Source organism: Ailuropoda melanoleuca, chromosome 5, assembly GCF_002007445.2.
Source record: "Ailuropoda melanoleuca isolate Jingjing chromosome 5, ASM200744v2, whole genome shotgun sequence".
NCBI lineage: Eukaryota > Metazoa > Chordata > Mammalia > Carnivora > Ursidae > Ailuropoda > Ailuropoda melanoleuca.
In genome coordinates, this window is record NC_048222.1 from 62,359,321 (window position 1) to 62,386,385 (window position 27,065).

Below are 27,065 nucleotides of genomic sequence, written 5' to 3' on the forward strand. Positions count from 1 at the left end.
TTTTAGTTAGAAATTACAGGTTTATTTTTTTATTTTGAAAAAAACATACTAGACAAAAAACCACCAGGGATATCAATTTTTGTGACATGAGATATATATATATATATCTATAGATAGATAGATCTATATATATATATCTGATGAAATACAACTAAAACTTAGTTTAAATGACTAGACAATATTAGGTCATGTTCAAGATATTATGACCACTCTTCTATATCCAATTTACAAAAGTCAGCAGAGGAGGCTTCAAAACATGACCCCTGGTTGCTCTGGCAGTGTTTTGGTAATGTTCTTGCTTCTTTATGGACAACTACTTTACTCAGTCACTGTGTTGAGGTCTTCTTGTGTTAAGGAGTGTGATGAATAAAAGGATCAGTGAACCCTGGTGACAGAATGCAACAACATAAAAATACCGATGCTTCCATTTTTTTAAAGCAGAAGAAAACACCAAGTCTGAAAATAACCCAGAGGTAGTTATAGCACTGATACAAATGGATACACCCTGAGGCTTAGAATTAGGAACTGTTATTATGCCACTTTTTTTTAAAAGAAAGATTTATTTATTTATTTGAGAGAGAGAGTGCGAGAGAGCACAGAGAGGGGAGGGGCAGAAGGAGAGGGAGAGAATCTCAAGCAGACTCCTCACTGAGCATGGAGCCCGACACAGGGCTCAATCTCAGGATCCTAAGATCAAACTGACTGAGCCACCCAGGCGCCCCAATGTACTGCTCTCTTTTATATATACAATAATCTCAGGTAAAATACCTGAGCATTTTGTAAGGTAAACGTCTAAGTTTTACTATAACGTGCCTTTTTCTGTTCTTTGTTTTACCTTTCTTCTTTGCCTATTTGTAAGGCTGCCAGTGAACACCCTCAGGATTTTCTTCATGTCTCAGGGTTTTGAAGACCCTGTCCCCCCAGAGGTTTGATATTTTTGAGGACTCACAGGATTCAGCATATCACTGTATCCATGACCATGATTTATTACAACAAAAGCATACAAAGTAAAACAGCAAAGGGAAAAGGTATAAGGGACAAAGTCCAGGGGAATCCAAGCACAAGCTTCCAGAGTCTTCTGTCAGTGGAGTCACACAAGATATATTTAATTCCCGCAGCAACTGAGGTGTAACATGTGTGAAATGTCTTTCATGAAAGCTCATTAGAAATGCAGTGCCCAGGGTTATTATCATGGGCTAGCCACATAGGTACCTTTTGCATAGCATGTACCAAAATTCTTGACTCCCAGAAGGAAAGGTGTTCAGCACAAACCAGTGTACAAATACTTCAGTCATAGTGAGCAACTCTTATCAGTGATAGGGGAAGGAACCCTCGTGAAATCTAAATTGCCAGAAGCCAGGCAAGGACCAACTTTGTAAGCAAGCCTTTCAAAGGACAACAGTCAGGCCTGTTATATTTGCTTTTTTCTCTACACTTAGTAACTATCCCACAGGAAAAATCGACATACTTTCACTTGCAAGAAGACTCTTCTAATTCAGAAACAAGCATTTAAAAAAAAGACATAATACAGTCTGCTGTCTGAGATATGGCTAATGCACTCATGTTAATAAACTGTCATAGTTATATTTGATTTTCAAGAGTTTTACTGAAAAGTAGAATGAAAATATATGAAAAACAAAGGAAACTCAATTTGGTCTTAATGAACTTGGAATCTTAGTACTTCAATATAGAGGTCTCTCTCAGTACTGCTAGCAACAGAGCCCTATAAATGCCCATATTACAACTGGCTAGAAAAAGACTTCACATGATTACATAGAATTAGGCAAAAATAAACAGTTGACAATCACTTGGCATTAACAGTTTGGACATGAACTTTAGAAGTAAACGGTAGAGACATGGTAACATCATGTTTATGAAGATAATCTTCTGCTAGTATTGTAGGGATACAAGAGGAAACTTCCTTTTGTTGTTCTCGCCACTTGAGTATATTCTCTGCCAGTTCTTCTGTCTCAGTCACTAACATATCCATTTTTGCTAAAGCCAAGCTCTGTAGTGTTTGAAAGAAGGGGAAAATAGGAGAAATTACATCTGTCATCAATACATCATTATTATATCATAAATGGTTATGATACCAAAAATTCACACCTGACCTTTTCTAGCCCCCCCTTTTTTCTAGTCCCTTAATACAAAAGGCTTCTTAAAATTGTATTCTCCCCACTTATTACAGAACATCCTTTTTCTTTATGAGTTCACCGCTCCTTTGTCTTCAATTATCACCTCAAAGCAGATGACCCAAAATCTATATTGTAAAACCTACCACCTTCCTAAAATTCAGTCCCATATTTGTCCATTGAATATCTCCACCTGAATGTATATTCAATATCTCAGACTCGATTTAACTGCAATTCAACAATGATTGAAGATTTACTCTCTGTGGAAGGCATGTCAGAAAACAAAGTCATTAGCTTTTTTGATTTCTTGATCCTACTCACCCTCAAGTCACCAAGGCTAGCTGCTTCATTACTATGGATGTGCCCTTGTCCAAAGAGTAGACACATTCTAGAAATTTGACATCCCAAATCTCATAGTCTACATAATCTTTTGTTTTCCTATGCTTCAAATCTTCTATCTGAATACCTGTATTTATATTCTCCAAGTTTCTCTGCCTTTGGTTCATTTGCCTAGTCCTTTAACCTATAGTTTATCAAACTTTAATGGGCATAGGAATCACATGAGGAACTTATTAAATTATAGATTCAGATTCTGAAGGTCTAAGGTGAATAAGTCTGCAATTCTGCGTTTCTAACAAGTTCCAGATGATGCTGAGCTCTCTGCCCATACTTTGAGTGACTCAGTCTACTCTATCCAATATTTTCTCCTTTAAAGTTTAATTCTGATCAAGTCACTCCTCTGTGCCCTTCTCGAAAAAAACAAAATAAACCCAAAAACCATTAAACTGTTGAATGTTCCCCAGTATTCTGTAATAAAGTCTAAACTTCTTAGTCTGGTTTTCAAGGCATTCCATAAACTAACCCTGATTTAATCTTCCTTTCAATACCTTTAAGTATCAGCCAAAATGGAGTACCACTCTTCTCCCAAAACTGCCAATGCTAATTTTCATGTCTTTCCTCACACTGTCGCTTTGGGCCAAACTATTCTTTCTGATGCAAACTTCACTGAAGTATTCTTACCCTCATTCTACTCCCAATCTCCCTAAAGTAGAAGCAATCGTCCCTTTTCTTTTGCTTAATAGCATCTTCTTTACAATTCTCTGCTATATCCATTACACTAAAATAATATTATAAAACAGAGAATTAGAGCTCACTAAACCTTGAGAATGTGAGGGCAGGGACTGGTCATATCTGTTTCTCTTTCCTGATACCTATAGCATAACCCCTTGAACAATAAAGAGAACACATATTTATTAAATACTAGAATAAAACAATGTAAAATGACTTCTAAAAAAACTATAAAAAAGCCATCTTAATTTTTAAAAATAATTCACTTAGAATATTAGCCATCAAAAAGTTAAACAAAGGGGCGCCTGGGTGGCTCAGCTGGTTAAGCATCCAACTCTTGATTTTGGCTCAGGTCATGATTTCAGGGTTATAAGATCAAACCCTGCCATCAGACTCTGCACTAGGCATGGAGTGTGCTTAAGATTCTCTCTCCCTCTTTCCACCCCTCCCCGCCTTCTCCATCTCTTTAAAAGAAAAAAAAAAGTTCAACAACAAGAGCACATATTTGAGATTCTAGTATAAAAGAACTAAAGACAGCCAAATGTAATGTGAAGTAGTTGAGATACTTAAATGCTACTGTTAATACTCACCATTTTCTTTAGATTTTCATCTAAATGAGGGATATTTTTAATTGTTTCAAGATGGCTTTCTAATCTTTCAATGAAAGTTACTGCCAATTCCAGCAAATGTACCATGTAGCTAAAAGAGGGAGAAAAAAGTCAACTTTTTTTTTTTTAGTTATTTTGTGTTCTCTTTTTTCTTTTCAATTAGGACTTTCAATATAAGATAAGAGAATTACAATCAACCCTGTGAGCCAATAATAACCTTTCTGCATTCATGGAAATACCAGTGATAAAAATGTAATTTTCTTTCACATTAAGCAGAAATTAACTCTTCATCCAAACAGAAAAACAGAGACAACACTAATGATATCTGGTACCCAACCTAATATTAGACAAAAGTTAATTTTCTCATATAAGTAAAGAAATTTCCCTAGATTAAATCTCATTCTATTTCAATCTACTCATTCTCCATGAAGGGTGAAGATCTTAAGGATAAATGTACTTGACTGAAACTGCTTATACCTAAAACCACTTTGAATCTTCACATTTGCAAATGCTTTAAAATCATTACTCAGCTCTTCTAACATACATAATGTATAATATATACATTAATGGTATTTTACTATACTGAATAGATAACTGAATATATTCACAAGAATGGGATTTTTACATTGATTCTTTTACTACAAGATAACAAATCTGACACTTAAGAGAGGTACTGATTTGCTAAGGGTCAGCTAGTGAGGCACCGGTGGAGAAAGTTAGCTATCAGATCCCCAGATGTTTGCTTCTTTACTGTTGTTTATTTTTATACATGCAATACTCGTATGAGGAAAAGAGCAACAGAAAGCATGCCCATTCTATGGACTGGGAAACTGAGGCTAAAACAAACCATTTGCCCAAGGTTTTGAGGCATACAAACAGCAGAAATGAGAGCAGAACTTGGTTTTTTTTCTTTCAGCTTTCATCTTTCCCTGCTTACACTCCCTAAGAGAATTTTTACATATAGGCAACATTAACACAATAAGTTCACTTCATAGAAAAAAATGGTCCATACATAATAAAAAGAATTTTTGGGGAGGAGGTTAAGATGGCGGAGGAGTAGGGGACCCCTTTTTCAGCCGGTCCCCTGAGTTGAGCTGGATAGGTACCAGACCAGCAGGAACATCCACGGAATCAGCCTGAGACGCAGGAAGATACATCTGGATCTCTACAAATGAACATCTCCAGCGCTGAGTATCGAGGTACGAAGCGGGGAGCCGTGAAACCGCGCACAGATATCGGAAGCTAAACAGAAGGGGGAGGGAGCCGCCGTGTCAGGGCGCCGGGAAGCGGTAGCCACCTGCAAGGGGGAGCGGACAGACCGCGGACCCGCACGCTTGAGACAGCAGGCTGAGAAGGGAGCTCCGGGAGCGTACGCGAGAAGGCTGGCGGTTGGCGGGCCACCTGCACGGGGGAGCAGGCGGACTCGCGGACAGCACCCGCGAGACAACAGACTTAGAACGCGAGCTCCAGGAGCGCGCGCGCAGGGCGGCTGGCGGGCCACCTGCACCGGGGAGCGGGCGGACCGCGGACCCGCACTCTGGAAACGGCAGACTGAGTCCGTGAGCCGGGAGCGTGCACCACCAAGCATCTCACGGAGCTCCGGAGCTCCGGTGTGCTCACTGGATCGAGGCTGAGACCGGGAGCTCCGGGAGCGTCCGCGGGGCGGCTGGCGGCTGGAGGGCCACCTGCACGGGGGAGCAGGCGGACTCGCGGTCAGCACCCGTGAGACACCAGACTGAGACGGGGAGCTCCGGGAGCCCGCGCGGGGCGGCTGGCGGCGGGCGGGGTTGGAAACACAAAGGACAGAGACGTGCCGGCCCTGGAAGTGAGGGCTGGGACGCCGGGTGTGGGGCGCACAGCCCGGGATGCTGCAGGGTTGAGCAGCACCAACAGAAACAGAGTTAAAGTGGCCAGAACATCAGTGGAGAACGATCCGCGATCCCTCTGTTCTGAGACAGAGGCTGAATTTCAGCCGCTGCTGCTCTCTCAGAAGAGGCATAGCAAACCGCCAGGGAAAGCCGCCAGAGAACAAAAGCCCGGAAATACCGGCTCACAGGGTGCCCATCCCCATCCCCCCTCGCAAGGGACACAGAGACTCTACCCAAACAGGGTTTTCTGAGTACCTGCAGGCAGGCCCCTCCCCCAGAAGGCAGGCTGAAAAATCAAGAAGCCCACAACCCGGAGCGCCTGAGTGGCGCAGTCACCAAGCACCTGTCTTCGGATTAGGGTGTGATCACAACGCTCCGTAAGGAGTCCTTCATCGGGCTTCTCCACCGGGAACCTGCTTCTTCCTCTCCCACTCCTCTGCTTGGGTTCCCTTTCTTGCTGACTGTCTCTCTCTCTCTCAAATAAATAAATAAACTCTTTAAGGAAGAAGCCCACATCCCTAAGATCTCTATAAAACAAGGGCGCACGGCCTGGGTCCCAGTCAACACTTGGGCTCTGGACAACCCTGCAATCTCTCTTCATCAGAATGACGAGAAGGAGAAGTCCCCCCCAGCAAAGAAAAGATAATGAGTCTGTGGCCTCTGCCACAGAATTGGCCTCGGCCACAGAATTAATACATATGGATGTATCCCAATTATCAGAAATGGAATTCAGAGCAACAATGGTCAAGATGATGAGTAAACTTGAAAAAAGCATCAGAGAAAGCGTTGCTGAGAATATAGAATCCCTAAGGGCAGAAATGAGAGCGAATCTGACAGAAATTAAAAATTCTATGAGCCAAATGCAGTCAAAACTAGAGGCTCTGACGGCCAGGGTCACCGAGGCAGAGGAACGCGTTAGCGAATTGGAGGATGGGTTAGTAGAAGAAAAAACGAAAATAGAAGCTGGTCTTAAAAAAATCCACGCCCACGAATGTAGATTACGGGAGATTACTGACTCTATGAAACGATCCAATGTCAGAATCATCGGCATCCCTGAAGGGGTGGAGAAAAACAGAGGTCTAGAAGAGATATTTGAACAAATTGTAGCTGAAAACTTCCCTAATCTAGCAAGGGAAACAAGCATTCGTGTCCAAGAGGCAGAGAGGACCCCATCCAAGCTCAACCAGGACAAACCTACGCCACGGCATGTCATAGTGCAATTCGCAAATATTAGATCCAAGGATACAGTATTGAAAGCGGCCAGGGCAAAGAAATTTCTCACGTACCAAGGCAAAGGTATCAGGATTACGTCAGACCTGTCTACAGAGACCTGGAATGAGAGAAAGGCTTGGGGGGGCATTTTTAAAGCTCTTTCAGAGAAAAACATGCAGCCAAGGATCCTTTATCCAGCAAAGCTGTCATTCAGAATTGATGGAGAAATAAAGACGTTCCAAAATCGCCAATCATTAACCAATTTCGTAACCACGAAACCAGCCCTACAGGAGATATTAAGGGGGGCTCTATAAAGGTAAAAAGGCCCCAAGAGTGATACAGAGCAGCAAGTCACAACCGATACAAAGACTTTAAAGAGAAATGGCATCATTAAAATCATATCTGTCAATAATCTCTATCAATCTAAATGGCTTAAACTCTCCCATAAAACGCCACAGGGTTGCAGATTGGATAAAAAGACATGACCCATCCATTTGCTGTCTACAAGAGACTCATTTTGAACCCAAAGATGCATTCAGACTTAGAGTAAGGGGATGGAGTACCATCTTCCACGCAAATGGACCTCAAAAGAAAGCTGGAGTAGCAATTCTCATATCAGATAGACTGGATTTTAAACTAGAGGCCATAGAGAGAGATACAGAAGGGCACTATATTATTCTTAAAGGAAGTATTCAACAAGTGGATATGACAATTATTAATATATATGCCCCCAACAGGGGAGCAGCAAGATACACAAGCCAACTCTTAACCAAAATAAAGAGACATATAGATAAGAACACAGTAATAGTAGGGGACCTCAACACCCCACTATCAGAAATAGACAGAACACCCTGGCAAAAACTAAGCAAAGAATCAAAGGCTTTGAATGCCATACTCGACGAGTTGGACCTCATAGATATATATAGAACACTACACCCCAGAACCAAAGAATACTCATTCTATTCAAATGCCCATGGAACATTCTCAAGAATAGATCATGCTCTGGGACACAAAACAGGTCTCAGCCAATACCAAAAGATTGAAATTATCCCCTGCATATTCTCAGACCACAACGCTCTGAAATTGGAACTCAACCACAAGGAAAAACCTGGAAGAAACTCAAACACTTGGAGGCTAAGAACCATCCTGCTCAAGAATGACTCGATAAACCAGGAAATCAAAAAACAAATTAAACAATTTATGGAGACCAACGAGAATGAATACACAACGGTCCAAAACCTATGGGATACTGCAAAGGCAGTCCTAAGGGGGAAATACATAGCCATCCAAGCCTCACTCAAAAGAATAGAAAAATCTAAAATGCAGTTTCTATATTCTCACCTCAAGAAACTGGAACAGCAACAGAGGGACAGGCCTAACCCACTGACAAGGAAGGAGTTGACCAAGATTAGAGCAGAAATCAATGAATTAGAGACCAGAACCACAGTAGAGCAGATCAACAGGACTAGAAGCTGGTTCTTTGAGAGAATCCATAAAATTGATAGACCACTGGCAAAACTTGTCCAAAAACAAAGAGAAAGGACTGAGATTATTAAAATTATGACTGAAAAGGGAGAGGTCACGACCAGCACCATTGAAATTGCAAGGATTATTAGAAACTTTTATCAACAGCTATATGCCAAAAAACTAAACAATCTGGAAGAGATGGAGGCCTTCCTGGAAACCTATAAACTACCAAGACTGAAACAGGAAGAAATAGATTTCTTAAATAGGCCAATTAACTATGAAGAAATTGAGTCAGTGATAAACAACCTTCCAAATAATAAAACTCCAGGCCCAGACGGTTTTCCTGGGGAATTCTACCAAACATTCAAAGAAGAAATAATACCTATTCTCCTAAAGCTATTTCAAAAAATAGAAACAGAAGGAAAGCTACCAAACTCATTCTATGAGGCTAATATTACCTTGATCCCCAAACCAGGCAAAGACCCCCTCAAAAAGGAGAATTACAGACCGATTTCTCTAATGAATATGGATGCCAAAATCCTCAACAAGATCCTTGCTAATAGAATCCAACAGTACATTAAAAGGATTATCCATCATGACCAAGTGGGATTCATACCTGGGATGCAAGCATGGTTCAACACTCGCAAATCAATCAATGTGATACATCATATCAACAAGAAAAGACTCAAGAACCATATGATCCTCTCAATTGATGCAGAAAAAGCATTTGACAAAATACAGCATCCTTTCCTGATTAAAACCCTTCAGAGTGTAGGAATAGAGGGTACATTTCTCAATCTCATAAAAGCCATCTATGAAAAGCCTACTGCAAGCATTATTCTCAATGGGGAAAAGCTGGAAGCCTTTCCCTTAAGATCAGGAACACGACAAGGATGCCCACTCTCGCCACTATTATTCAACATAGTACTAGAAGTCCTTGCAACAGCAATCAGAAGACAAAAAGGGATCAAAGGTATCCAAATCGGCAAAGAAGAAGTCAAACTGTCTCTCTTTGCAGATGACATGATACTCTATATGGAAAACCCAAAGGAATCCACTCCCAAACTATTAGAAGTTATAGAACAATTCAGTAAGGTGGCAGGATACAAAATCAATGCCCAGAAATCAGTTGCATTTCTATACACGAATAACGAGACTGAAGAAAGAGAAATTAGGGAATCCATCCCATTTACAATAACACCAAAAACCATGCGTTACCTTGGAATTAACTTAACCAGAGACGTAAAGGACCTATATGCTAGAAACTATAGATCACTTTTGAAAGATATTGAGGAAGACATAAAAAGATGGAAAAATATTCCATGCTCATGGATTGGAAGAATTAACATAGTTAAAATGTCCATACTACCCAGAGCAATCTACACTTTCAATGCTATCCCGATCAAAATACCGAGGACATTTTTCAAAGAACTGGAACAAATAGTCCTTAAATTTGTATGGAACCAGAAAAGGCCCCGAATCTCCAAGGAACTGTTGAAAAGGAAAAACAAAGCTGGGGGCATCACAATGCCGGATTTCGAGCTGTACTACAAAGCTGTGATCACAAAGACAGCATGGTACTGGCACAAAAACAGACACATCGACCAATGGAACAGAATAGAGAACCCAGAAATGGACCCTCGGCTCTTTGGGCAACTAATCTTTGATAAAGCAGGAAAAAACATCCGGTGGAAAAAAGACAGTCTCTTCAATAAATGGTGCTGGGAAAATTGGACAGCTACATGCAAAAGAATGAAACTTGACCACTCTCTCACACCATACACAAAAATAAACTCCAAATGGATGAAAGACCTCAATGTGAGACAGGAATCCATCAAAATTCTAGAGGAGAACATAGGCAACAACTTCTATGACATCGGCCAGAGCAACCTTTTTCACGACACATCTCCAAAGGCAAGAGAAATAAAAGATAAAATGAACTTATGGGACTTTATCAGGATAAAGAGCTTCTGCACAGCCAAGGAAACAGTCAAAAAAACTAAGAGACAGCCCACGGAATGGGAGAATATATTTGCAAAGGACACCACAGATAAAGGACTGGTATCCAAGATCTACAAAGAACTTCTCAAACTCAATACACGAGAAACAAATAAACAAATCATAAAATGGGCAGAAGATATGAACAGACACTTTTCCAATGAAGACATACAAATGGCTAACAGACACATGAAAAAATGTTCAAAATCATTAGCCATCAGGGAAATTCAAATCAAAACCACACTGAGATACCACCTTACGCCAGTTAGAATGGCAAAGATAGACAAGGCAAGAAACAACAATTGTTGGAGAGGATGTGGAGAAAGGGGATCCCTCCTACATTGTTGGTGGGAATGCAAGTTGGTACAGCCACTCTGGAAAACAGTGTGGAGGTCCCTTAAAAAGTTAAAAATTGAACTACCCTATGACCCAGCCATTGCACTACTGGGTGTTTACCCCAAAGATACAGACGTAGTAAAGAGAAGGGCCATATGCACCCCAATGTTCATAGCTGCATTGTCCACAATAGCCAAATCATGGAAGGAGCCGAGATGCCCTTCAACAGATGACTGGATTAAGAAGCTGTGGTCCATATATACAATGGAATATTACTCAGCTATCAGAAAGAACGAATTCTCAACATTTGCTGCAACATGGACGGCACTGGAGGAGATAATGCTAAGTGAAATAAGTCAAGCAGAGAAAGACAATTATCATATGATTTCTCTCATCTATGGAACATAAGAACTAGGAGGATCGGTAGGGGAAGAAAGGGATAAAGAAAAGGGGGGTAATCAGAAGGGGGAATGAAACATGAGAGACTATGGACTATGAGAAACAAACTGAAGACTTCAGAGGGGAGGGGGTGGGGGAATGGGATAGACTGGTGATGGGTAGTAAGGAGGGCACGTATTGCATGGTGCAGTGGGTGTTATACGCAACATGAAGCATCAAACTTTACATCGGAATCTGGGGATGTACTGTATGGTGATTAACATAATATAATAAAATTAAAAAAATTAAAAAAAAGAATTTTTACCCATCTTACTATATGTTATTGATCTAATTTCTTTCACTGAAGTCATTATATCAGTCCCAAAACACAGTGGGCAAAAGGAATGCCTTTCTCTTCACCACAGCTTAACTCTTAAAAAGCAGAAGATCCTCCTTCTGGTTGTATGTATCAGCATTAAAAATAATGTTAACAGATACAATCACTAATATATTGTTTAATGAATTATGCTATGAAATAACTACTAGTCTAAACAAAAAATACCCTCAGGAGATATGTGTAACCATTAATTTCTACTGTTTAGTTTAACCTGTGATAAACAGCTTCAATAGGCAAGTTTTCCTGGCATGTGGGTTTCAACAGTCTTTGCCTGAGGGACCTCTTCTCTTTTAGCACTGCTTCCAAATGATTATTCATGCTTTGCAGAGTATGACACTTCTGAGCTACAGAAACCAGAAACAGTAATTATAGTTAGCAATATGACAAGTTTTAAAATCACTAATAATTTTTTGCTTTGACACTACCGATGTCAAAATTTTATCCATTTTCCTCCTAAATATCTCCACTTTGCTATCTTTAATATCAAAACCAGTCTACCGTCAATGATTTTCTCTTACTTTGCTTGCTGACAACCAAATCCAGTGCTAAATTCTTTGCCTACATTATTCAGTTCTACTCCTAGTTCAGTTTTTATAGCCAGAGCTGTATTCTTCACATAAAATCTCTTTTCTCATCTCTGCCTCTAACATCTACATGAAATTAAAAAAATAAACATGTCTTACAAGCTATTTCTAATTATTTAAGTATTTTGCCCAGAATTCACTTAATGGCTACCAACTGACTCTTCTTTTAAATTTTTATTTTGAAAAATTTCAAACTTACAGAAAAGTTTCATTGAACTCCCATATACATTTCACCTAGACTCACTGCTAACATTTACCTACATTTTTATTTCTTTCTCCACACACTCAATACATGTATTTTTGCGGACCCATTTGAGAATAAGTTGGCGATACCATGAACTTTTACCCCTAGAACTTCAGCGTGTATTTCCCCAAATAGGAACATATTCTTATGTAACTACAAGTATCAAATTCAGAAAATTTATTTTTTTTAATTTTTAAAAAAATATTTATTTATTTGACAGAGCACAAGCAGGGGAAGTGGCAGGCAGAGGAAGAGGGAGAAACAGGCTCCCCGCTGAGCAAGAAGCCCGATGCGGGACTGGATCCCAGGATGCTGGGATTATGACCCAAGCCAAAGGCAGACGTTTAACCAACCAAGCTACCCAGGCACCCAAAATTCGGAAATTTTAACATTGGTACAATACTACCAGTATTTAATACAGTCCATATTGACATATCACCAAGTAACTCAATAATGTCCCTTATAGCAAAAAAAAATTTGTAACCAAGTATTCAATCCATGACCACACTGTTCTTTGGCTGTTGAGTTCCTCTAGTCTCCTTTAATCTGGAAAGTTCCCCAGCCTTTCTCTGTCTTTCAAGCTTTCCTGCATTCGAGGAGCTCCCACCTGGGTCACTATTTATGCTATTTGCACTAGTCAAACCAACAAGACTTCTATTTGAGCACAGAATAGAAGACTTTATCAGCTTTGGGGCAAACCTGAAAAAATTATGGTGTATCATAATATTATTGCCTGGTGCTTATTTAAGGTAATCCAAGAAAAAGCCAAAACTTCAATGATTACCCATTTCATTAAATTACTTACCCAAAAAGGAAGGATGAACAACATCTGCTGTATCTTTTTCTAGTTTTAAAAGTTCAATTTCCAGGTTTTTCTACATTAAGAAGAAAAATAACATTTAGCTTACTTAGAATGCTTCCTGAAGGCTTAAACTTTAGTAAGTCTTTAACCCATGAATATCTGGGAGGAGAGAGGAGGATTTGTTATGAGAGCCCAGGGGATTTACTGAAGATTTTCATTTTGGTGTTCAAGCCCTATTGCCGCTACTGCTACTACTACTAACTACTACTATGACTATTACTACAAAAAGTAAACACTTATCCAGCTATGTGCTAGACAATGTTCTAAGTGCAAGAGAACTGCTGCTGGAAGCAATTAAGATTTTTTTTTCCTGTACTAGAAACAGAAAGTAAAAAGTCCAACAAAATTTACCTGGTAGATTTCAGCTTGAATATTTGTGATTTGCTGTAGTCTGGAGAAGTTCGCAAAGTAAGAAGCTGATTTCTTGGATATATTTAACATCTCCTATTGGTAAATGAACAGAGAAAGCAGCAGTGTGTCACTAAAACTTTCTGTGTGCATTGGAATAGCATACCCACAGGCTTAAAAATGAGGATTTATTATGTCCGACACTGCCCTTGAAAAATGAAGTACAGAGTGTAACAGTAGCAATGTATATTTCCTGTTTTTAAAATATTCACTATCTGGGCACCTGAGTAGCTCACTAGGTTAAGTGCTGGACTCTTGGTTTTGCCTCAGGTCATGATCTTGGGGTCCTGAGATTGAGCCCCATGTTATGCTCAGTGCTCAGCGTGGAGTCTGCCTGGGATTCTTTCCCTCTTCCTCTCCCTCCCCCATGCCCCTCAGCCTGTGTGTGCTCTCTCATTCTCAAATAAATAAATAAATAAATCTTTTTTTTTTTAAGATTTTATTTATTTATTTGAGAGAGAGTGAGAGCAGGGAGTCCAACAGGGGGCTCAATCCCAGGACTCTAGGATCATGACCCCAGCTGAAGGCAGACGCTTAGCTGACTGAGCCACCCAGGCACCCTTAAATAAATCTTAAAAAAAAAAAAAAAAAAAGCACTGAATATTCACTATCACAAATCCTTTGGCCAAATATTTAAAAAATAAGAAAAACAAACAAGACTTAATCACTTTGTCCTATTTCCGAAAGTACTATGCACAGTACATCTGCATTAGTGACAGCTTATCAGAGAAGGCTGATAAGGTTAAGAAGGATGAGCTTGAGGTAGTTGGAGAATTACCTCTTTACAAATCAACAAAACCTAGTCTCTGACCTTCCTGGGGCTAAAATCAAATACTTTCCCACCACAGAATCATTTATCATTCATTAAATGATAGTTTAAGGTTATAGCTCTATTGGCTATAACTCACTCATACTGTCTCTTTTCACATACTCACTCTCTTAAAACAATGTCTTGTCCAGGTGGAATTATTCTTCTAAAAAGCTTACCCCCTCTTTTTTATCCTTTAATTCCATGCAAAATATTGCTTGCATATATTGCCACCTTAAATTTCAGGTTACTTCAGAATAAGAATATTGTACATCCCCTGGCTTCATCCATAATTTTCTGTATCCTCTTCTTTTCAAGAATATTAGCACATTTAGAGATCTTTAGAGATCATATAGGCAAAGGGTTGGGAAATGATAGTCCATGAACTAAACGCAGCCCACTGCCTGTTTTTGTACAGCCATAAGCTAAGAATGGTTTCTATATTTTTTAATGCTGGGGGAAAAAATAAAAAGAAAAACAGTATTTTGTGACTCATGAAAACAATATGAAGTTCAAATTTCAGGGTCCAGAATAAACTCAACTGCACCTATTCATTTCATTTATTATCTCTGGCTTCTTTCAACTGCAATAGACTAGATGCAACCATACTGACCTAAAAGCCTCAGATACTTACCCTCTGGTCCTTAATAGCAAAAATTTGCTGACCAGTGATAACCAATTTTATAAGCATCTATTGAGTTAGGCAATCGAAGATTCAAGGATAGATGGGAAGGAAAAGCTATTCTAGTACTACCATTGATGTGAAAAGAAGGGGAAGATGAATCCGAAAACATAGTTTTCTATGTAATCGTGGAAGATCTTGATAGCTATGACAAGCAATTATAATGCAGAAAATAAGAGCAATTAAAGGTTTCCTGGTGAAGAAGTAACATGATCATATATAATATATATTTTATAAATTTAAGTGGGAATAGTATGGAAAATAAAACTAATGAGGCTGCGAGGGCAGTAAGGAACAGGGAGTGATTACTTAATGAGTATGGGCTTTTCTTTGGGGTTGGTTAAAAAAAAAAGTTTTGAAAATAGTTTCACAACATTGTGACTGTACTTCAAGCCACTGAACTGTACACTTTAAGTTGGTTAAAATGGTAAATTTTATGACTATTTTACCACCAAAAAACCCCACCACTGGGGCACCTGGGTGGCTCAGTCAGTTAAGCATCTGCCTTTGGCTCAGGTCATGATCCTGGAGTCCTGGGATCGAGCCCCACGTTGGATCAAGCCTCCTATCAGGCTCCCTGCTCAACAGGGAGTCTGCTTCTCCCTCTGCCCCTCAACCCGCTCATACTCTCTCTGAAATAAATAAATAAAACCTATTTAAAAAAAAAAAAACAACCCACCACTAAAAAACAAACAAAACTCACCCCCACCACTCTGGTAACTAGCCAACAACATAAAACAAACGAAAATACCAAGTGAGAGACAGGACTGGAAGTTGAATATTTAGACAAGTGGCTACTACAGCATTCTAGGTGAGAAGATGAGAATGTGGACCAGGTCAGTAACAGTTAAAAAGGAAAAGGAAGGCAGAGATGTGAATCCCTGGAGGGATGAAATTGATAAATCCTGGTTGATATGGGGTACCAGGGATAAAGTCAAGTCAATATTGACTCTGAGGAACAATGAGGATCCAGTGACTGGACAGATAGATTTGCCATTCAATGAGGAAGATAACACAAGATATTTTACTGCTGGCAAAACTGAGGTTTGGGAGAGCAAAGTATTAGTTTAACTTCATTCTATAAATATATATCATGACTGAAATGAGGATGAATCTAATCTCTTGCATCTCCATCATATCAGCATAACTCTTTTACTCTTCTTTCTGCTCTCTCTTAGGTAGAAGGTAAATGAAAAGTAAAACATCTCCTATTTCTCATTGTAACTTACTCATTCTCTGGTATCTCTTCATCCCTCCCTGTGTATATGCTAATCTTAACTGCACACATGCAAACTAGTAAACTGTTGGGTTCAACAGTAGGGTAATGGAGCTTAGCCAAAAACATGTAAGAGAAACCAATAGAAAAACAAGAATGTTCAAGGGAGAGCCAAAATGAGAGAGGAAAGAAAGAGCAGCCAAATTTCTCTAATTAACAGAAATTCTAACTATTTGAGGATTGTCTTAGCCTTATATCTTTAAAAAAAAAAAGGGGAAGGATTGGGGAATATATAAAAGTTTTTACTGTTGACTACTGCCATTATATACTATATACCTTACATACCAGTAGGGTAAAGGGGCACTGAAAATGAAAGGATCCTGAACAAGGGAGTCTGTTTAAGGTATTTCTGTTCATTCTGTTGCTAGGTACAAGAACTTGAAATCCAGGACTTTTATGTGTAATATAAAAATCCTGTTAATACTGTGTACTATATATATGTGTGTGTGTGTGTGTGTGTGTGTGTGTGTGTATACATATACGTGTGTGTGTGTGTGTGTGTGTGTGTGTGTGTCTTTGGGCATCCTTTCTTCTTTTTTGTCCTTTTACTTCATACTGAATTCTAGCTGAGGGACATTAAAAGGGAGGCAGTATAGCAGAGAAATTAAAAGCAGAGGCTTTAAAATGGAGGAGGGGATACAGAAATGGGCAGGACACACTGAGAAAATAAGATTTATATATATAAATGTATAAACATACATATAACTATAAATAAACTATTTATATATGTCTATATACATCTCTATATAGTGTATGTGTATGTATTTGATTGAGCTACCATGACTCACTAAAGCTTGCCAGAAAAATAGGTAGGATACAAGGCCACTAAAGCAGTCCTAGGGCATAAAAGAAAACAAATACCCCATTTATCCTACAGAGAGTTACCTATACCTTTCTTTCACTAAATCATTCCCCAGCGGATAGATCAAAACAAAACAAAACTCGAACTATGTTTTCTGGGAAAGTTGCATCATATCACAATTTTAAGCATCACTTGATTTTTTTAATGCACGTGGGATGATGTGCACTTAAGGGATAGACTAAAGAGATCGTATAACATCATTTTGAAAGAAGCAATGCTAAATCCGTCTAATAAAAACAGGTTTTCATATGTAAAGTTTGCTTAAAGTAAAATCATACTATAAATCTGTAAAGTTTCCTCATGGGGACTAGTAGTGTATTAAGATTGTAAAATGGTCTTAAAGAACTATGGATGGGCAGATTCTACCTGTAGGCAAAACAGGTAACTGTCTAATTAGTGCTACTTGAAGAACACTAGGCAGATCCTCTTCAAAACAACTTCTACCCCAACAAATAGCTGACTTGTCAATGTCAAAATTCTCTTAGGTGTTTATTTCTTCTACCAATACACTCTAGAGGGATAAGTTCCAAATGTCTTACAGTATGAGTTTACCAAGTTACTTTGTTACAGAACTAAACAATGCAAGTGAGACTACCAGGCTATTTGGTAGGAAGAAAACACAGAAAATAAGAAAATAAGGTAAGAACTGGGGGAGTGCTGTAGTTATGTTCTGCCTATTTTCCAATGCATTCATTTGTACCCCTCCCCCCACCAAATCCTTAAGGTCTGGTTCCTCAGTTAGTCTACAAGAATTATCAGAAGTTTGAACTCTGATAGTGTCATAGTATCATCTATCACAGTTCATCTTAGAGATGATACAATGTGTCAGAAAAGGGAGAGCTCTGTGATCTATTTCACCGGTTGAGTGACCCTGGGTGAATTTCTTGGTCTCTTTACGCCTTAGTTTCTTCATTAAAAAAAAAAAAAAAAAAGATTTATTTATTTGAGAGAGAGAGCCCGAGCGAGAGCGCGCGCATAAGCGGGCAGGAGGGGCAGAGGGTGAGGAGAAGCGTCAAGTAGACTCCCTGCTGAGCGCAGAGCCCCAAGTGGGGCTCCAACCCAGGGCCCTACCCAGAGATAAAGAGTCAAGAGTCGAGGCTTAACCAACGGAGCCACCCAGGCGCCCCTTTACCTTAAAAATAGTGTGCAGAAGGGGCGCCTGGGTGGTTCCCTGGGTTGAGCCTCCCACTTCTGATTTCGGCTCAGGTCCTAATCTCAAGGCCTTGGTATGGAGCCCCACCTCCTGCTCAGTTGAGCAAGGAGTTGGCTTGAGATTCTTTCCCTCTGCCCCTCCCCAACCTCTTTCTCTCTTTAATAAAATAAATAAATCTTTAAAAAATAGTGTAAGGTACAATTCTCTAATGACTCTTCCAAGTATACGAAGTTATGTACTTTCCATAAATTTTCCATCATGTTCATACAGCAAATCTCTGAGGATGATTTTACCTTTCTACTTCTCCGTTTCCTTTTTAGCGAAAATCCTCAACTTGCTCGTTATCTCAAAATTTCTCTCCCTCAACCTCACTTTTCCCATTCCCTCGTCACTTCTCCCACTTGGATTCCATTATTCTCTCATATCTTTAATTTCTCCCTCTATTGGCTCGTTTCACTTTGGCATATGAACCTGTTCCTCTTGCGGAACCTAAAACTACAAACGCTGGGACTCATTTGCCTCTTCTCTGATAATTAATCCCCTCCTGCATTCACGTTCCAAGGTCTTTCAAGTCTTTCTCGCCATTTAAAAATTTTTCTTTATTTTCTTTCTTTCTTTATTTAGCCTTTAAAGTTGCACGCTTTCCCGGACGTTCTCCTGTACCCAGCGTCTCCCGCCCCAAATATGCTTCAATACCTCACACAAACAAGCGTTGTTTGGGAACATTTGTGTTTTAACACTACCCGTATTTTCCCAACCCCGGCACCCATTACAGTATAGAGGCGGTATCACTGGGTGAGAAAAAGCGGGGGAAGGCTGATCTTTATTATCTCTCACGAACTGACCGAAGATAACTCGCCCGCAGACACTTGAAACATCCTCTACTCGGAGCCCCACTTTCGCACAACCACTGCAGAACCGTCACTACTGTTGCCTGGAAGGGCCTCCATCCGCCTCTACTCCAGCACCACCCCCACCCAGCATCCTCACACACACTCCCGCTGCCCAGCACCACTACCTCACAGCCATCTTCTGTCGCCACCGCGAGCACCCCCTTAATGACGCCATCGCCGCCCACGCACCTGAGTGACCATCCCCGAAGCTACGAAATGGCCCAGCAGTAGCCCGGCAGCACTTGGCTCGGACGCGGGGTCCCAGGGGTTCGCAGCAGCCATGGCTGGGACCCACCTCCCGGGCTGGCGCGACGAGTGAGTGGAAGGCAACGGCGAACGCGCGGCGCGGATCGATGACATCACAGGGCGTTTCAGCCCGGGCGGAAGCCCGCGGAACGCATCCCGGGCGAGCGCGGGCCGCGGTCTTCCTTTGCTGAGCCTGCTGTGGACTGAGGGGTAGGAGATGAGTCCGGCGCTCCCTGATCGTTAGTAGGCTCCAAGCGGCGTCAGGCCTCGGAACAGCTGTAAAAGCTGTTGGCCGTGGTTGTCGGGCTGTTCTTGCCTTTCTTCCTTGCCACTTTTAGTGGTCCCCAAGATCTAGGAGTCGGCAGGAGTGACAGCTTGGGCACGAGACCCAGCCAAGAGGCGGATGGGGTGGTTGGATGCCTGGATGCCTCGACTGAGTGGTGACAGCTGCCCTTCCTTCCTGCAGGGACCTGAGCCGCGGCCCTAGGATGGGAAACAGTGCTCTCCGCGCTCATGTGGAAACCGCGCAGAAAACTGGTGTCTTTCAGCTTAAGGACCGTGGGCTGACCGAGGTGAGACTGGGAGGGGACCGACCAGGGAAATTAAAGGGAGAGGGACGGCGGGGGTGGTGAAGTTAATCGGTGAGGAATTCTCCGCGCTGTGAACCCCATTCTCCAGTTCCCCTCAGAGTTGCAGAAGCTGACCAGCAATCTAAGGACCATCGACTTGTCCAACAACAAGATCGAGAGCCTACCGCCTATGATCATAGGGAAGTTCACTCTGCTGAAGAGCCTCTCCTTGAACAACAACAAACTAAGTATGGCTTTTGCGCCGGGGAAGCTTTGCTAGTGATCAGCTGTTAAGAAGGGTGGTTTTCTCTTACAAGCTGATTTTTTGTTGTTGTTATGAAACCGTTCTGAGAGCTCAAGACGCAGGAGGATGTCAGAGTCCTTGAAGCTCTCTTGTATTACATCTACACGCCTCCTCTGGTGGTGTAATGATTGGTACTGGCTTAATTTGGACTTGAAAGGGAAGACCATCTTTGAGATATAATGTAAACAGAACTAATTTTGCTGCTAATTTAGAAAGGGGGATGGAATAGGAAGGGGAAGGCCTAACAAATCCCACAAAATTGCTGTCAGATTCTGCAGACGTCCTTTAACAAAAGGAGCCCAATATACACATAAATGCTTTCCTGTATTTTGACGGCACCCTCACTTTCTGAAGACTATGTTGGTAAAATGCAATACTTTAAAATGGCACAACATGTGGGAATTTTGTGTGTATTGATAGGAGGCATATAAGACGGCCATATAGTTTTTCTAAACTTTGTCTAAGGTGTGTCTCAGCTGTGTCAGATTCAGGTTTTTAATTTTTTTCTTTGCCAGCTGTTCTTCCTGAGGAGTTATGCAATCTGAAAAAACTAGAGATTCTAAGCCTAAACAACAATCACTTGAGAGAGCTACCATCTACTTTTGGGCAACTGGCAGCCCTCAAGACCCTGAGCCTCTCTGGGAACCAGCTACGAGCACTACCACCGCAACTCTGTAGCCTACGGCACTTGGATGTGGTGGATCTCTCCAAGAACCAGATTCGGAGCATACCTGACATAGTGGGGGAGCTGCAGGTCATCGAACTCAATCTCAACCAGAACCAGGTCCAGAGCTTAAGGGTTTTTTCCTACATCATGTGGGTTTACAGTCTCCTGTATAATCCCTTCTTCTCTAAACTGTAGTCATGGAGCTGGGTATCAGAGGCTAGAAGAGTGGTATAGTCTATGGGCTGGACTAATTTCAAAGCTCAAAGTGCTATGGAATTAGTGTGTGTGTGTGAGAGTAGGTGTTTTTAGGAGAGTGGGATGGGTGATAGGGTGAGATAATTTCAAAAGTTAAACTTGTCTCACAAATCTTGAAGAATTCAGACCCTCCTCAAATATGCTTCTAATCATCTAGCAAGGAGCTATGTCAGGTAGAGTGGAAAAGAGGCTTTAACTCATAGGTTCTTGGAGTTGGACAAAAGAGTTAATTCATTGTCCCCTTTTCGACATCTTTGTCGAGTGTGCCCTTTTACTGAAAATTCAGAACTGACAGGCTTTCTGGCCCATTTTGGTTTTGGACAGCTTTAATTAAAATCTTTGAAATTTGTTTCCATTACTTTGGAAGCTCTTCGGTTAATATGTATCTGACCAGAGAAATAACCCTTGGTCTAGCATAAGGCTTAAATGATGAAACATTGAACATAGTGAGACTAGGTGGCCTTTAATTTTTTAGTGCCTACAGTTCTAGATTTGCACAGTCCAATACAACAGCCACACATGGCTGTTAAAATTCATTTAAATTAGATTTAAAAATTAAATTCCTCCGTTGCCACTAGCTGTATTTCAAGGGCTCAAAAGCCATAATGTGGCAACCATGTTGAACCACAAAGATACAGATTTCAATCACTGCAAAGTTTTATTCTACGAAACTGTTCTAGATTGTACTAATCTTACATTATGATAAAATTCAGTCTGTCTTTGAGGAGATTGGCTTACCTTTTCCGTGAAAGTGGATATTCTTGTATGTTGAGCTTTTTGGAAAGAAAGTTGTGGATATCTGAAAAAAAACTTCTGGGAAAACATTGTTCAAGAACTAGTTCCTCACTTACCCCATTCACCTAGGCTCCGGTCCTATAATCACTGGTTCTGATTTTAGTGTGCACCACATTAACCAGAAGAGCTTGTGAAGAGATCACTGGGTCCCCACCCTCTGTGTTTGTAATTGAGTAGGTCTGGAGTGGGGGTATGAGAATTTACATTTTTTCAAAAAGATTAGTATTTACTTTAGAGAGAACACACACACATGTACACAGAAGCAGGGGGAGGGGTAGAGGGAGAGGGAGAGAATCTCAAGACGACTCCCATATGAACGTTAGTCCAACATGGGGCTCCATATCACAACCTTAAGATCATGACCTGAGCCGAAATCAAAAGTTAGACGCTGAACCAATTGAGCCACCCAGGCGCCTGAGAATTTGTATCTCTAAGAAGTTCCCAGGTGATGAAATGATATCAGGCAGAGTAAATATAATTTGGTGGCTTGGAGCATTTAAAGGGATAAAGAGGTTAATGAATTAAAGATAATTGTTCAAGGGCCTAAAAGAAGAGTGGTGCTACTGAGTGGACACACTGAGTTGATTATGATGGCGACTCATCCCAACAGAAATGTTTTACTAAAAATTGGAGACACAGGAGTGGAATAGACATGAGCAGATATGTAGATAGATTTTCAGGTCTTAACAGAAATGATAGCTTTAAGAAAGGATGAGCTTTTTAGGAGGAAGTTTAGAAAGAATATCCAATATTAAGTATTAGAGACTGCTGCTTGAAAAACGTCCATAGGAATAAGGGGTGGGAGAGCCAAAAATCAGGAATAATTTAAAGGAAGAAAAGTCCAGTACTTAGGTACGAGGAGTTTCAAAGAAGTGGTAGATGACAATCAAATCCAGTAGGGAATGAGGACAGTGAATCCTTGATGTTGGCAGGGTAGCGGTCGGCATCTATGTACACATAAAAGATTGGCAGTAAATGTAAATGCGCCAAAATGTTTATGGCGGCAGATTAGAGGTAACTTTCTTCTTTAAACGTATGACTCTCAAATTTTCTGTAATGAACAGTGCTTTCATTAGAACATTTTTGTTTCTAAAAAGCCACTGGTAACCTTCAAACAGCATCTTTTTCCAAAAAGTGGAGGAGTAACAGAAGCTAGATAGCACAGGCTTTGGGAGTGAGTAGGTGGTGAGAAAGTGGAGGCAGTAAAAGAACTAGGACAAATGGTCAAGTTTTTGTTTTAATTTAGTTAAAAAAATTACAGTAGTGCTTTTGCTTTTTCCTGATTCTTTTTTGTTGTTGTTCAATAGATATCTCAGATCTCAGTAAAGATATCTTGCTGTCCTCGCCTTAAAGTTCTTCGCCTGGAAGAGAACTGTCTTGAGCTCAGTATGCTACCACAGAGCATTCTCAGTGATTCCCAGATCTGTCTGCTTGCTGTGGAAGGCAACCTTTTTGAAATAAAGAAACTTCGAGAACTGGACGGGTATGATAAGGTACGTATTCGTGTACTTCATCACTATTCCAGAGATGACAATGGTGAAGTAACCCACAGGAACGTTTATAGCTACAGGATGTATGCATAATCCTGTTTATGTCAACAGGATTTGTTCCCCGTTTTGGAGGTGGATTCTAAAAATTAGCCAAATAGTATTGTGCCAAGGTAACTTTTCCTCCAGATAGCTTATTGTAAAGCTTTGTCTTTTGATGGGTGTCCTATTACAATATAGGGGAAAACCCCAAAGCTATGTGCTTTAAATTTGCATTTAGGTCGATTTTGTAGGAAATGAAAAAGACCATATCCAATAAAAAGCTAAATGAAAAAGCCCACAAAATCCTAATCAAAAAATAGGCTAGTATTTGCTTGTGCCAAAATACCACATATGCTTCTTTTATGTTTTATAGTACATGGAGAGGTTCACAGCCACTAAGAAGAAGTTTGCATGATGTTCTCCAGGAGCACGGGAACCTTACAAGACACTGACATGGAATCTCTTGCAGTCTGCCTGAATCAGAGGTTCCTGTTGTTATCAAGGATTATCTGCAGTAAGGAAATGATACTTTCGCAGATAATATTTCAGTCATTCTTTTTCTTTTCCAGGGCTCGTCTTAAGCAAGCTAAAAAATCAAGGGACAGTAAGAGTCCTCCATTTTGTCATGGATAGGGTAAAGGACACAGTTGATCATCAAAACCATCATTAGTCTGGTTTTAAGAATGACAGTAGCTCATTGCTATTTATACAATGAGGGGATGCTGCTTCGTAACAGAATCACTCCGTATCACAGCTTGAAATTTCATGTTTAGTTTCAGTGTATGAGCTTTCATAAAGTCAGCTTCCATTCCACCTGTGTTAACATTTCATATTTTTATGAAATTTAAATAATGAGGCTACTATGGTTAATCTAAGGATTTATGATTTTATTTCAGTCCATCAGTTCAATTGCAATGTTTATACTTGGGATTTAGAATGTACATAAATATGTGACTGTCTTGATTTAAAGTGTACTTTGTCAGAGAAGCACCAACATAACACTACCAGATGTTCCCCAAGGCTGCAGTAGCAAATTTTTTACTATTGCATGTGCCTTATTGGTAGAGGGCTCTGAAGAGCTAAAATCATATATGCAAAACTTATAAGATACAAAGGGTTTTAATAATCAAGATCTTCTTGAAGCTTTGTTAGAAATAATGTCTTATTTCTGGTAATCCTTTTCCCTTTTTGTATTTATAATTCTACTAATCAAATTACCTATCAAAAGACTACTGCTACAATATTTTAAAATAATCTATGTTTATAAAATTTATTCTCTGGATAGGAGAATATAATAAAGAATTTTTAATGAACTTTGGCTGGAAAAAGGGTTAATCCTTCAAAGGAAGAAGACAACTTTAACTGTATGTGGCCCTTTGTTTGAAAGTAAACTGATTAGAAAGAAATGTTTCATGTTCTTGTTAAGGTGCAGGAGTACTGAAATGCCTTCATGTGACTGATAAACACTTTGCAGTACTGGAACCACGCTTATCAAGAGAAACTAAAAGTACAAAGGTAGATGACCCCAGGTTGTTACTGACATGAACATTTCGGAAACTACCACTCCCATGTTCTGAGGTTTTGTCTTTGCCAGGGCAATTTAGCATGTATTGTCAGTTCTTGTTTTATAAACCTAGTTTAACCATTAAATCAATAGATCACAGAAGCTTAGTGTTTATATGAGGAAGTCTCTCGGACTTTAAATCTGATCCGGGTGTTCTCTATTTCCCATGTTACTTTCTGTTCTCAATATGGGGAGGAATAGGCTGCCAGTTTATTGTTAGCAACTGTATTTTGGTTTTTGTAAACTTCAATGCTTAATCTTCTTGGTCTACTAAACAGTGTTTCTTCTAGATTTTTATCAGTGCTTAACATCTAATAAATCAGAAATTCTAAAGTGAACAACTTAAATGTCCCCAGACATTTAATTATTATTTTTTAAGACTTTATTTATTTAAGAGCATGAGAGAGAGCACGAGCATGGTGCAGGGCAGAGGGAGAAGCAGACTTCCCGCTGAACCAGAAGCCTGATGTGGGACTCAATCCCGGGAGTCTGGAATCATGACCTGAGCCGAAGGCAGATGGTTAACCGACTGAACCACCCAGGTGCCCCAGACAAGTAATTATTAATTGGAGTTAAAAATACCCCCCATCTCTGAGAATCAGTGTCTGCTAGCTTTCACAACTTGGACCCAGGCTTATTTCTAGATACCCTTTCTTCACTCTCATTTAACCAGTCATTCCAGTCATCCCAGCTTATTCTGCTCCTTAAACCCACAGGGCAGTGTCTCCCCCGTAACTGCCTTTACATTGTTTGTTCAGTCAGGAATGCCCTCTCTCACTAACATGCTCCTTCAATCTACAACCCATTTTAAGTCTAAGCGAAATTAATTGCTCCCCCATCTGTTATGATAGCACTTCTCACATTCTATATTCATCTGTCTCTTGCTAGAATGAGCTACTTGTGGGCAGGAACTATGTAAAGTAACATGCCCAGATTTATAATGTACAAGTATTTAGACTTACCTGTGACCTAACATAACGAAGTAAGTTAACCGGTGTGTGGTCTGGAGATCCATATTCTAGTTGGGCCATCAGCCCTAAGTCACCCACATTCTTTTAGAGCTTGGCTGGAAGTCAGTGTAGTATATTAAGATCATGGGCCTTGGAGTCAGAAAGATCCTGGTTTGAATATACAGTCTGTCATTTACTAGCTTTGTGAATTTGAGCAATTTATGCTCATCTGTAATATGGCGAATATCTCCAACCTTTCAGGTTTGTTATGAGGATATGGTAAGAAGATACATAAAGGCATTTTAGCCGAATGCCCACAATAGAGTAAGCAATCAATAAATGGTGCCATTTATTTCATCTGTAAGGCATTAAAATAGAAGTTAGCAAGTCGTATAGAAACGGAAGGCTTGGAGCAAATACATTAAAAAGGATGAAAACAAATGACTAGAGAATAAGGAACTTGAATATCAATCTGAGAAATACAAATCTGATTAGGAATATAACTGGGATAACCTGGAATTTTGATAAGACGGTGATCTAAAGAAAATAACATTTAAAGCTAATTCTTTTTTTTTTTTTTTTTTTTTAAAGATTTTATTTATTTATTCGACAGAGATAGAGACAGCCAGCGAGAGAGGGAACACAAGCAGGGGGAGTGGGAGAGGAAGAAGCAGGCTCATAGCCGAAGAGCCCGATGTGGGGCTCGATCCCACAACGCCGGGATCACGCCCTGAGCCAAAGGCAGACGCTTAACCGCTGTGCCACCCAGGCGCCCCACATTTAAAGCTAATTCTAAGTGCAATTGAGTATAGAATGTCTGGGTTCTGAGACTCATGATTCACACATGACATGAAAAGGTCTAGAGTTGAAGTGTGGTAACAAGGATGAAGGAAGAGACGCCTGGGTGGCTCAGTTCATTAAGCATCTGCCTTCGCCTCAGGTCACGATCC

The 27,065-nt window shown here is 40.3% G+C and overlaps 2 protein-coding genes across 6 annotated transcripts; one reads left to right on the top strand and one right to left on the bottom strand.

Annotated features, from left to right (window-relative positions):
- On the bottom strand, positions 1 to 19,626 carry HAUS2 (HAUS augmin like complex subunit 2). 4 transcript variants are annotated; one of them, XM_019801864.2, is made up of 6 exons: positions 19,426 to 19,626; positions 13,506 to 13,598; positions 13,098 to 13,167; positions 11,676 to 11,808; positions 3,791 to 3,899; positions 1 to 385 (listed from the first exon to the last, which is right to left on the bottom strand). In XM_019801864.2, exons 1-6 carry the CDS (start codon positions 19,594 to 19,596, stop codon positions 323 to 325), a joined length of 639 nt encoding a protein of 212 aa, XP_019657423.1. In that variant the 5' UTR covers positions 19,597 to 19,626; the 3' UTR covers positions 1 to 322. The 4 variants fall into 4 exon arrangements, with proteins under 4 accessions (XP_019657423.1, XP_002913237.2, XP_034516977.1 ...); XM_002913191.4 differs by having other exon boundaries at positions 1 to 2,008; positions 19,426 to 19,597; XM_034661086.1 differs by lacking the exons at positions 11,676 to 11,808; positions 19,426 to 19,626 and having other exon boundaries at positions 1 to 2,008; positions 13,506 to 13,560.
- LRRC57 (leucine rich repeat containing 57) lies at positions 19,576 to 25,506 on the top strand. 2 transcript variants are annotated; one of them, XM_011227603.3, is made up of 6 exons: positions 19,576 to 19,692; positions 19,949 to 20,054; positions 20,161 to 20,299; positions 20,871 to 21,139; positions 23,380 to 23,565; positions 23,975 to 25,506. In XM_011227603.3, the coding sequence occupies exons 2-6, from the start codon at positions 19,971 to 19,973 to the stop codon at positions 24,014 to 24,016; spliced, it is 720 nt and encodes a 239-aa protein (XP_011225905.1). In that variant the 5' UTR covers positions 19,576 to 19,692; positions 19,949 to 19,970; the 3' UTR covers positions 24,017 to 25,506. The 2 variants fall into 2 exon arrangements, with proteins under 2 accessions (XP_011225905.1, XP_034516979.1); XM_034661088.1 differs by lacking the exon at positions 19,576 to 19,692 and adding an exon at positions 19,694 to 19,721.
- The last annotated feature ends 1,559 nt before the right edge of the window (positions 25,507 to 27,065 follow it).

Excerpts from the sequence above, each read along its gene's own strand:
- LRRC57 (XM_011227603.3), top strand. The coding sequence starts at position 19,971 with ATGGGAAACAGTGCTCTCCGCGCTCATGTGGAAACCGCGCAGAAAACT. Across the intron at positions 20,300-20,870 it reads CTTGAACAACAACAAACTAA|CTGTTCTTCCTGAGGAGTTA; the intron begins GTATGGCTTTTG and ends TTTCTTTGCCAG. Across the intron at positions 21,140-23,379 it reads TCAATCTCAACCAGAACCAG|ATATCTCAGATCTCAGTAAA; the intron begins GTCCAGAGCTTA and ends GTTGTTCAATAG.
- HAUS2 (XM_002913191.4), bottom strand. The coding sequence starts at position 19,596 with ATGTCATCGATCCGCGCCGCGCGTTCGCCGTTGCCTTCCACTCACTCG. Across the intron at positions 13,599-19,425 it reads CTTCGGGGATGGTCACTCAG|GAGATGTTAAATATATCCAA; the intron begins GTGCGTGGGCGG and ends ATTTACCAATAG. Across the intron at positions 3,900-11,675 it reads ATTGAAGCTGTTTATCACAG|CTACATGGTACATTTGCTGG; the intron begins GTTAAACTAAAC and ends TCCCTCTTTTAG.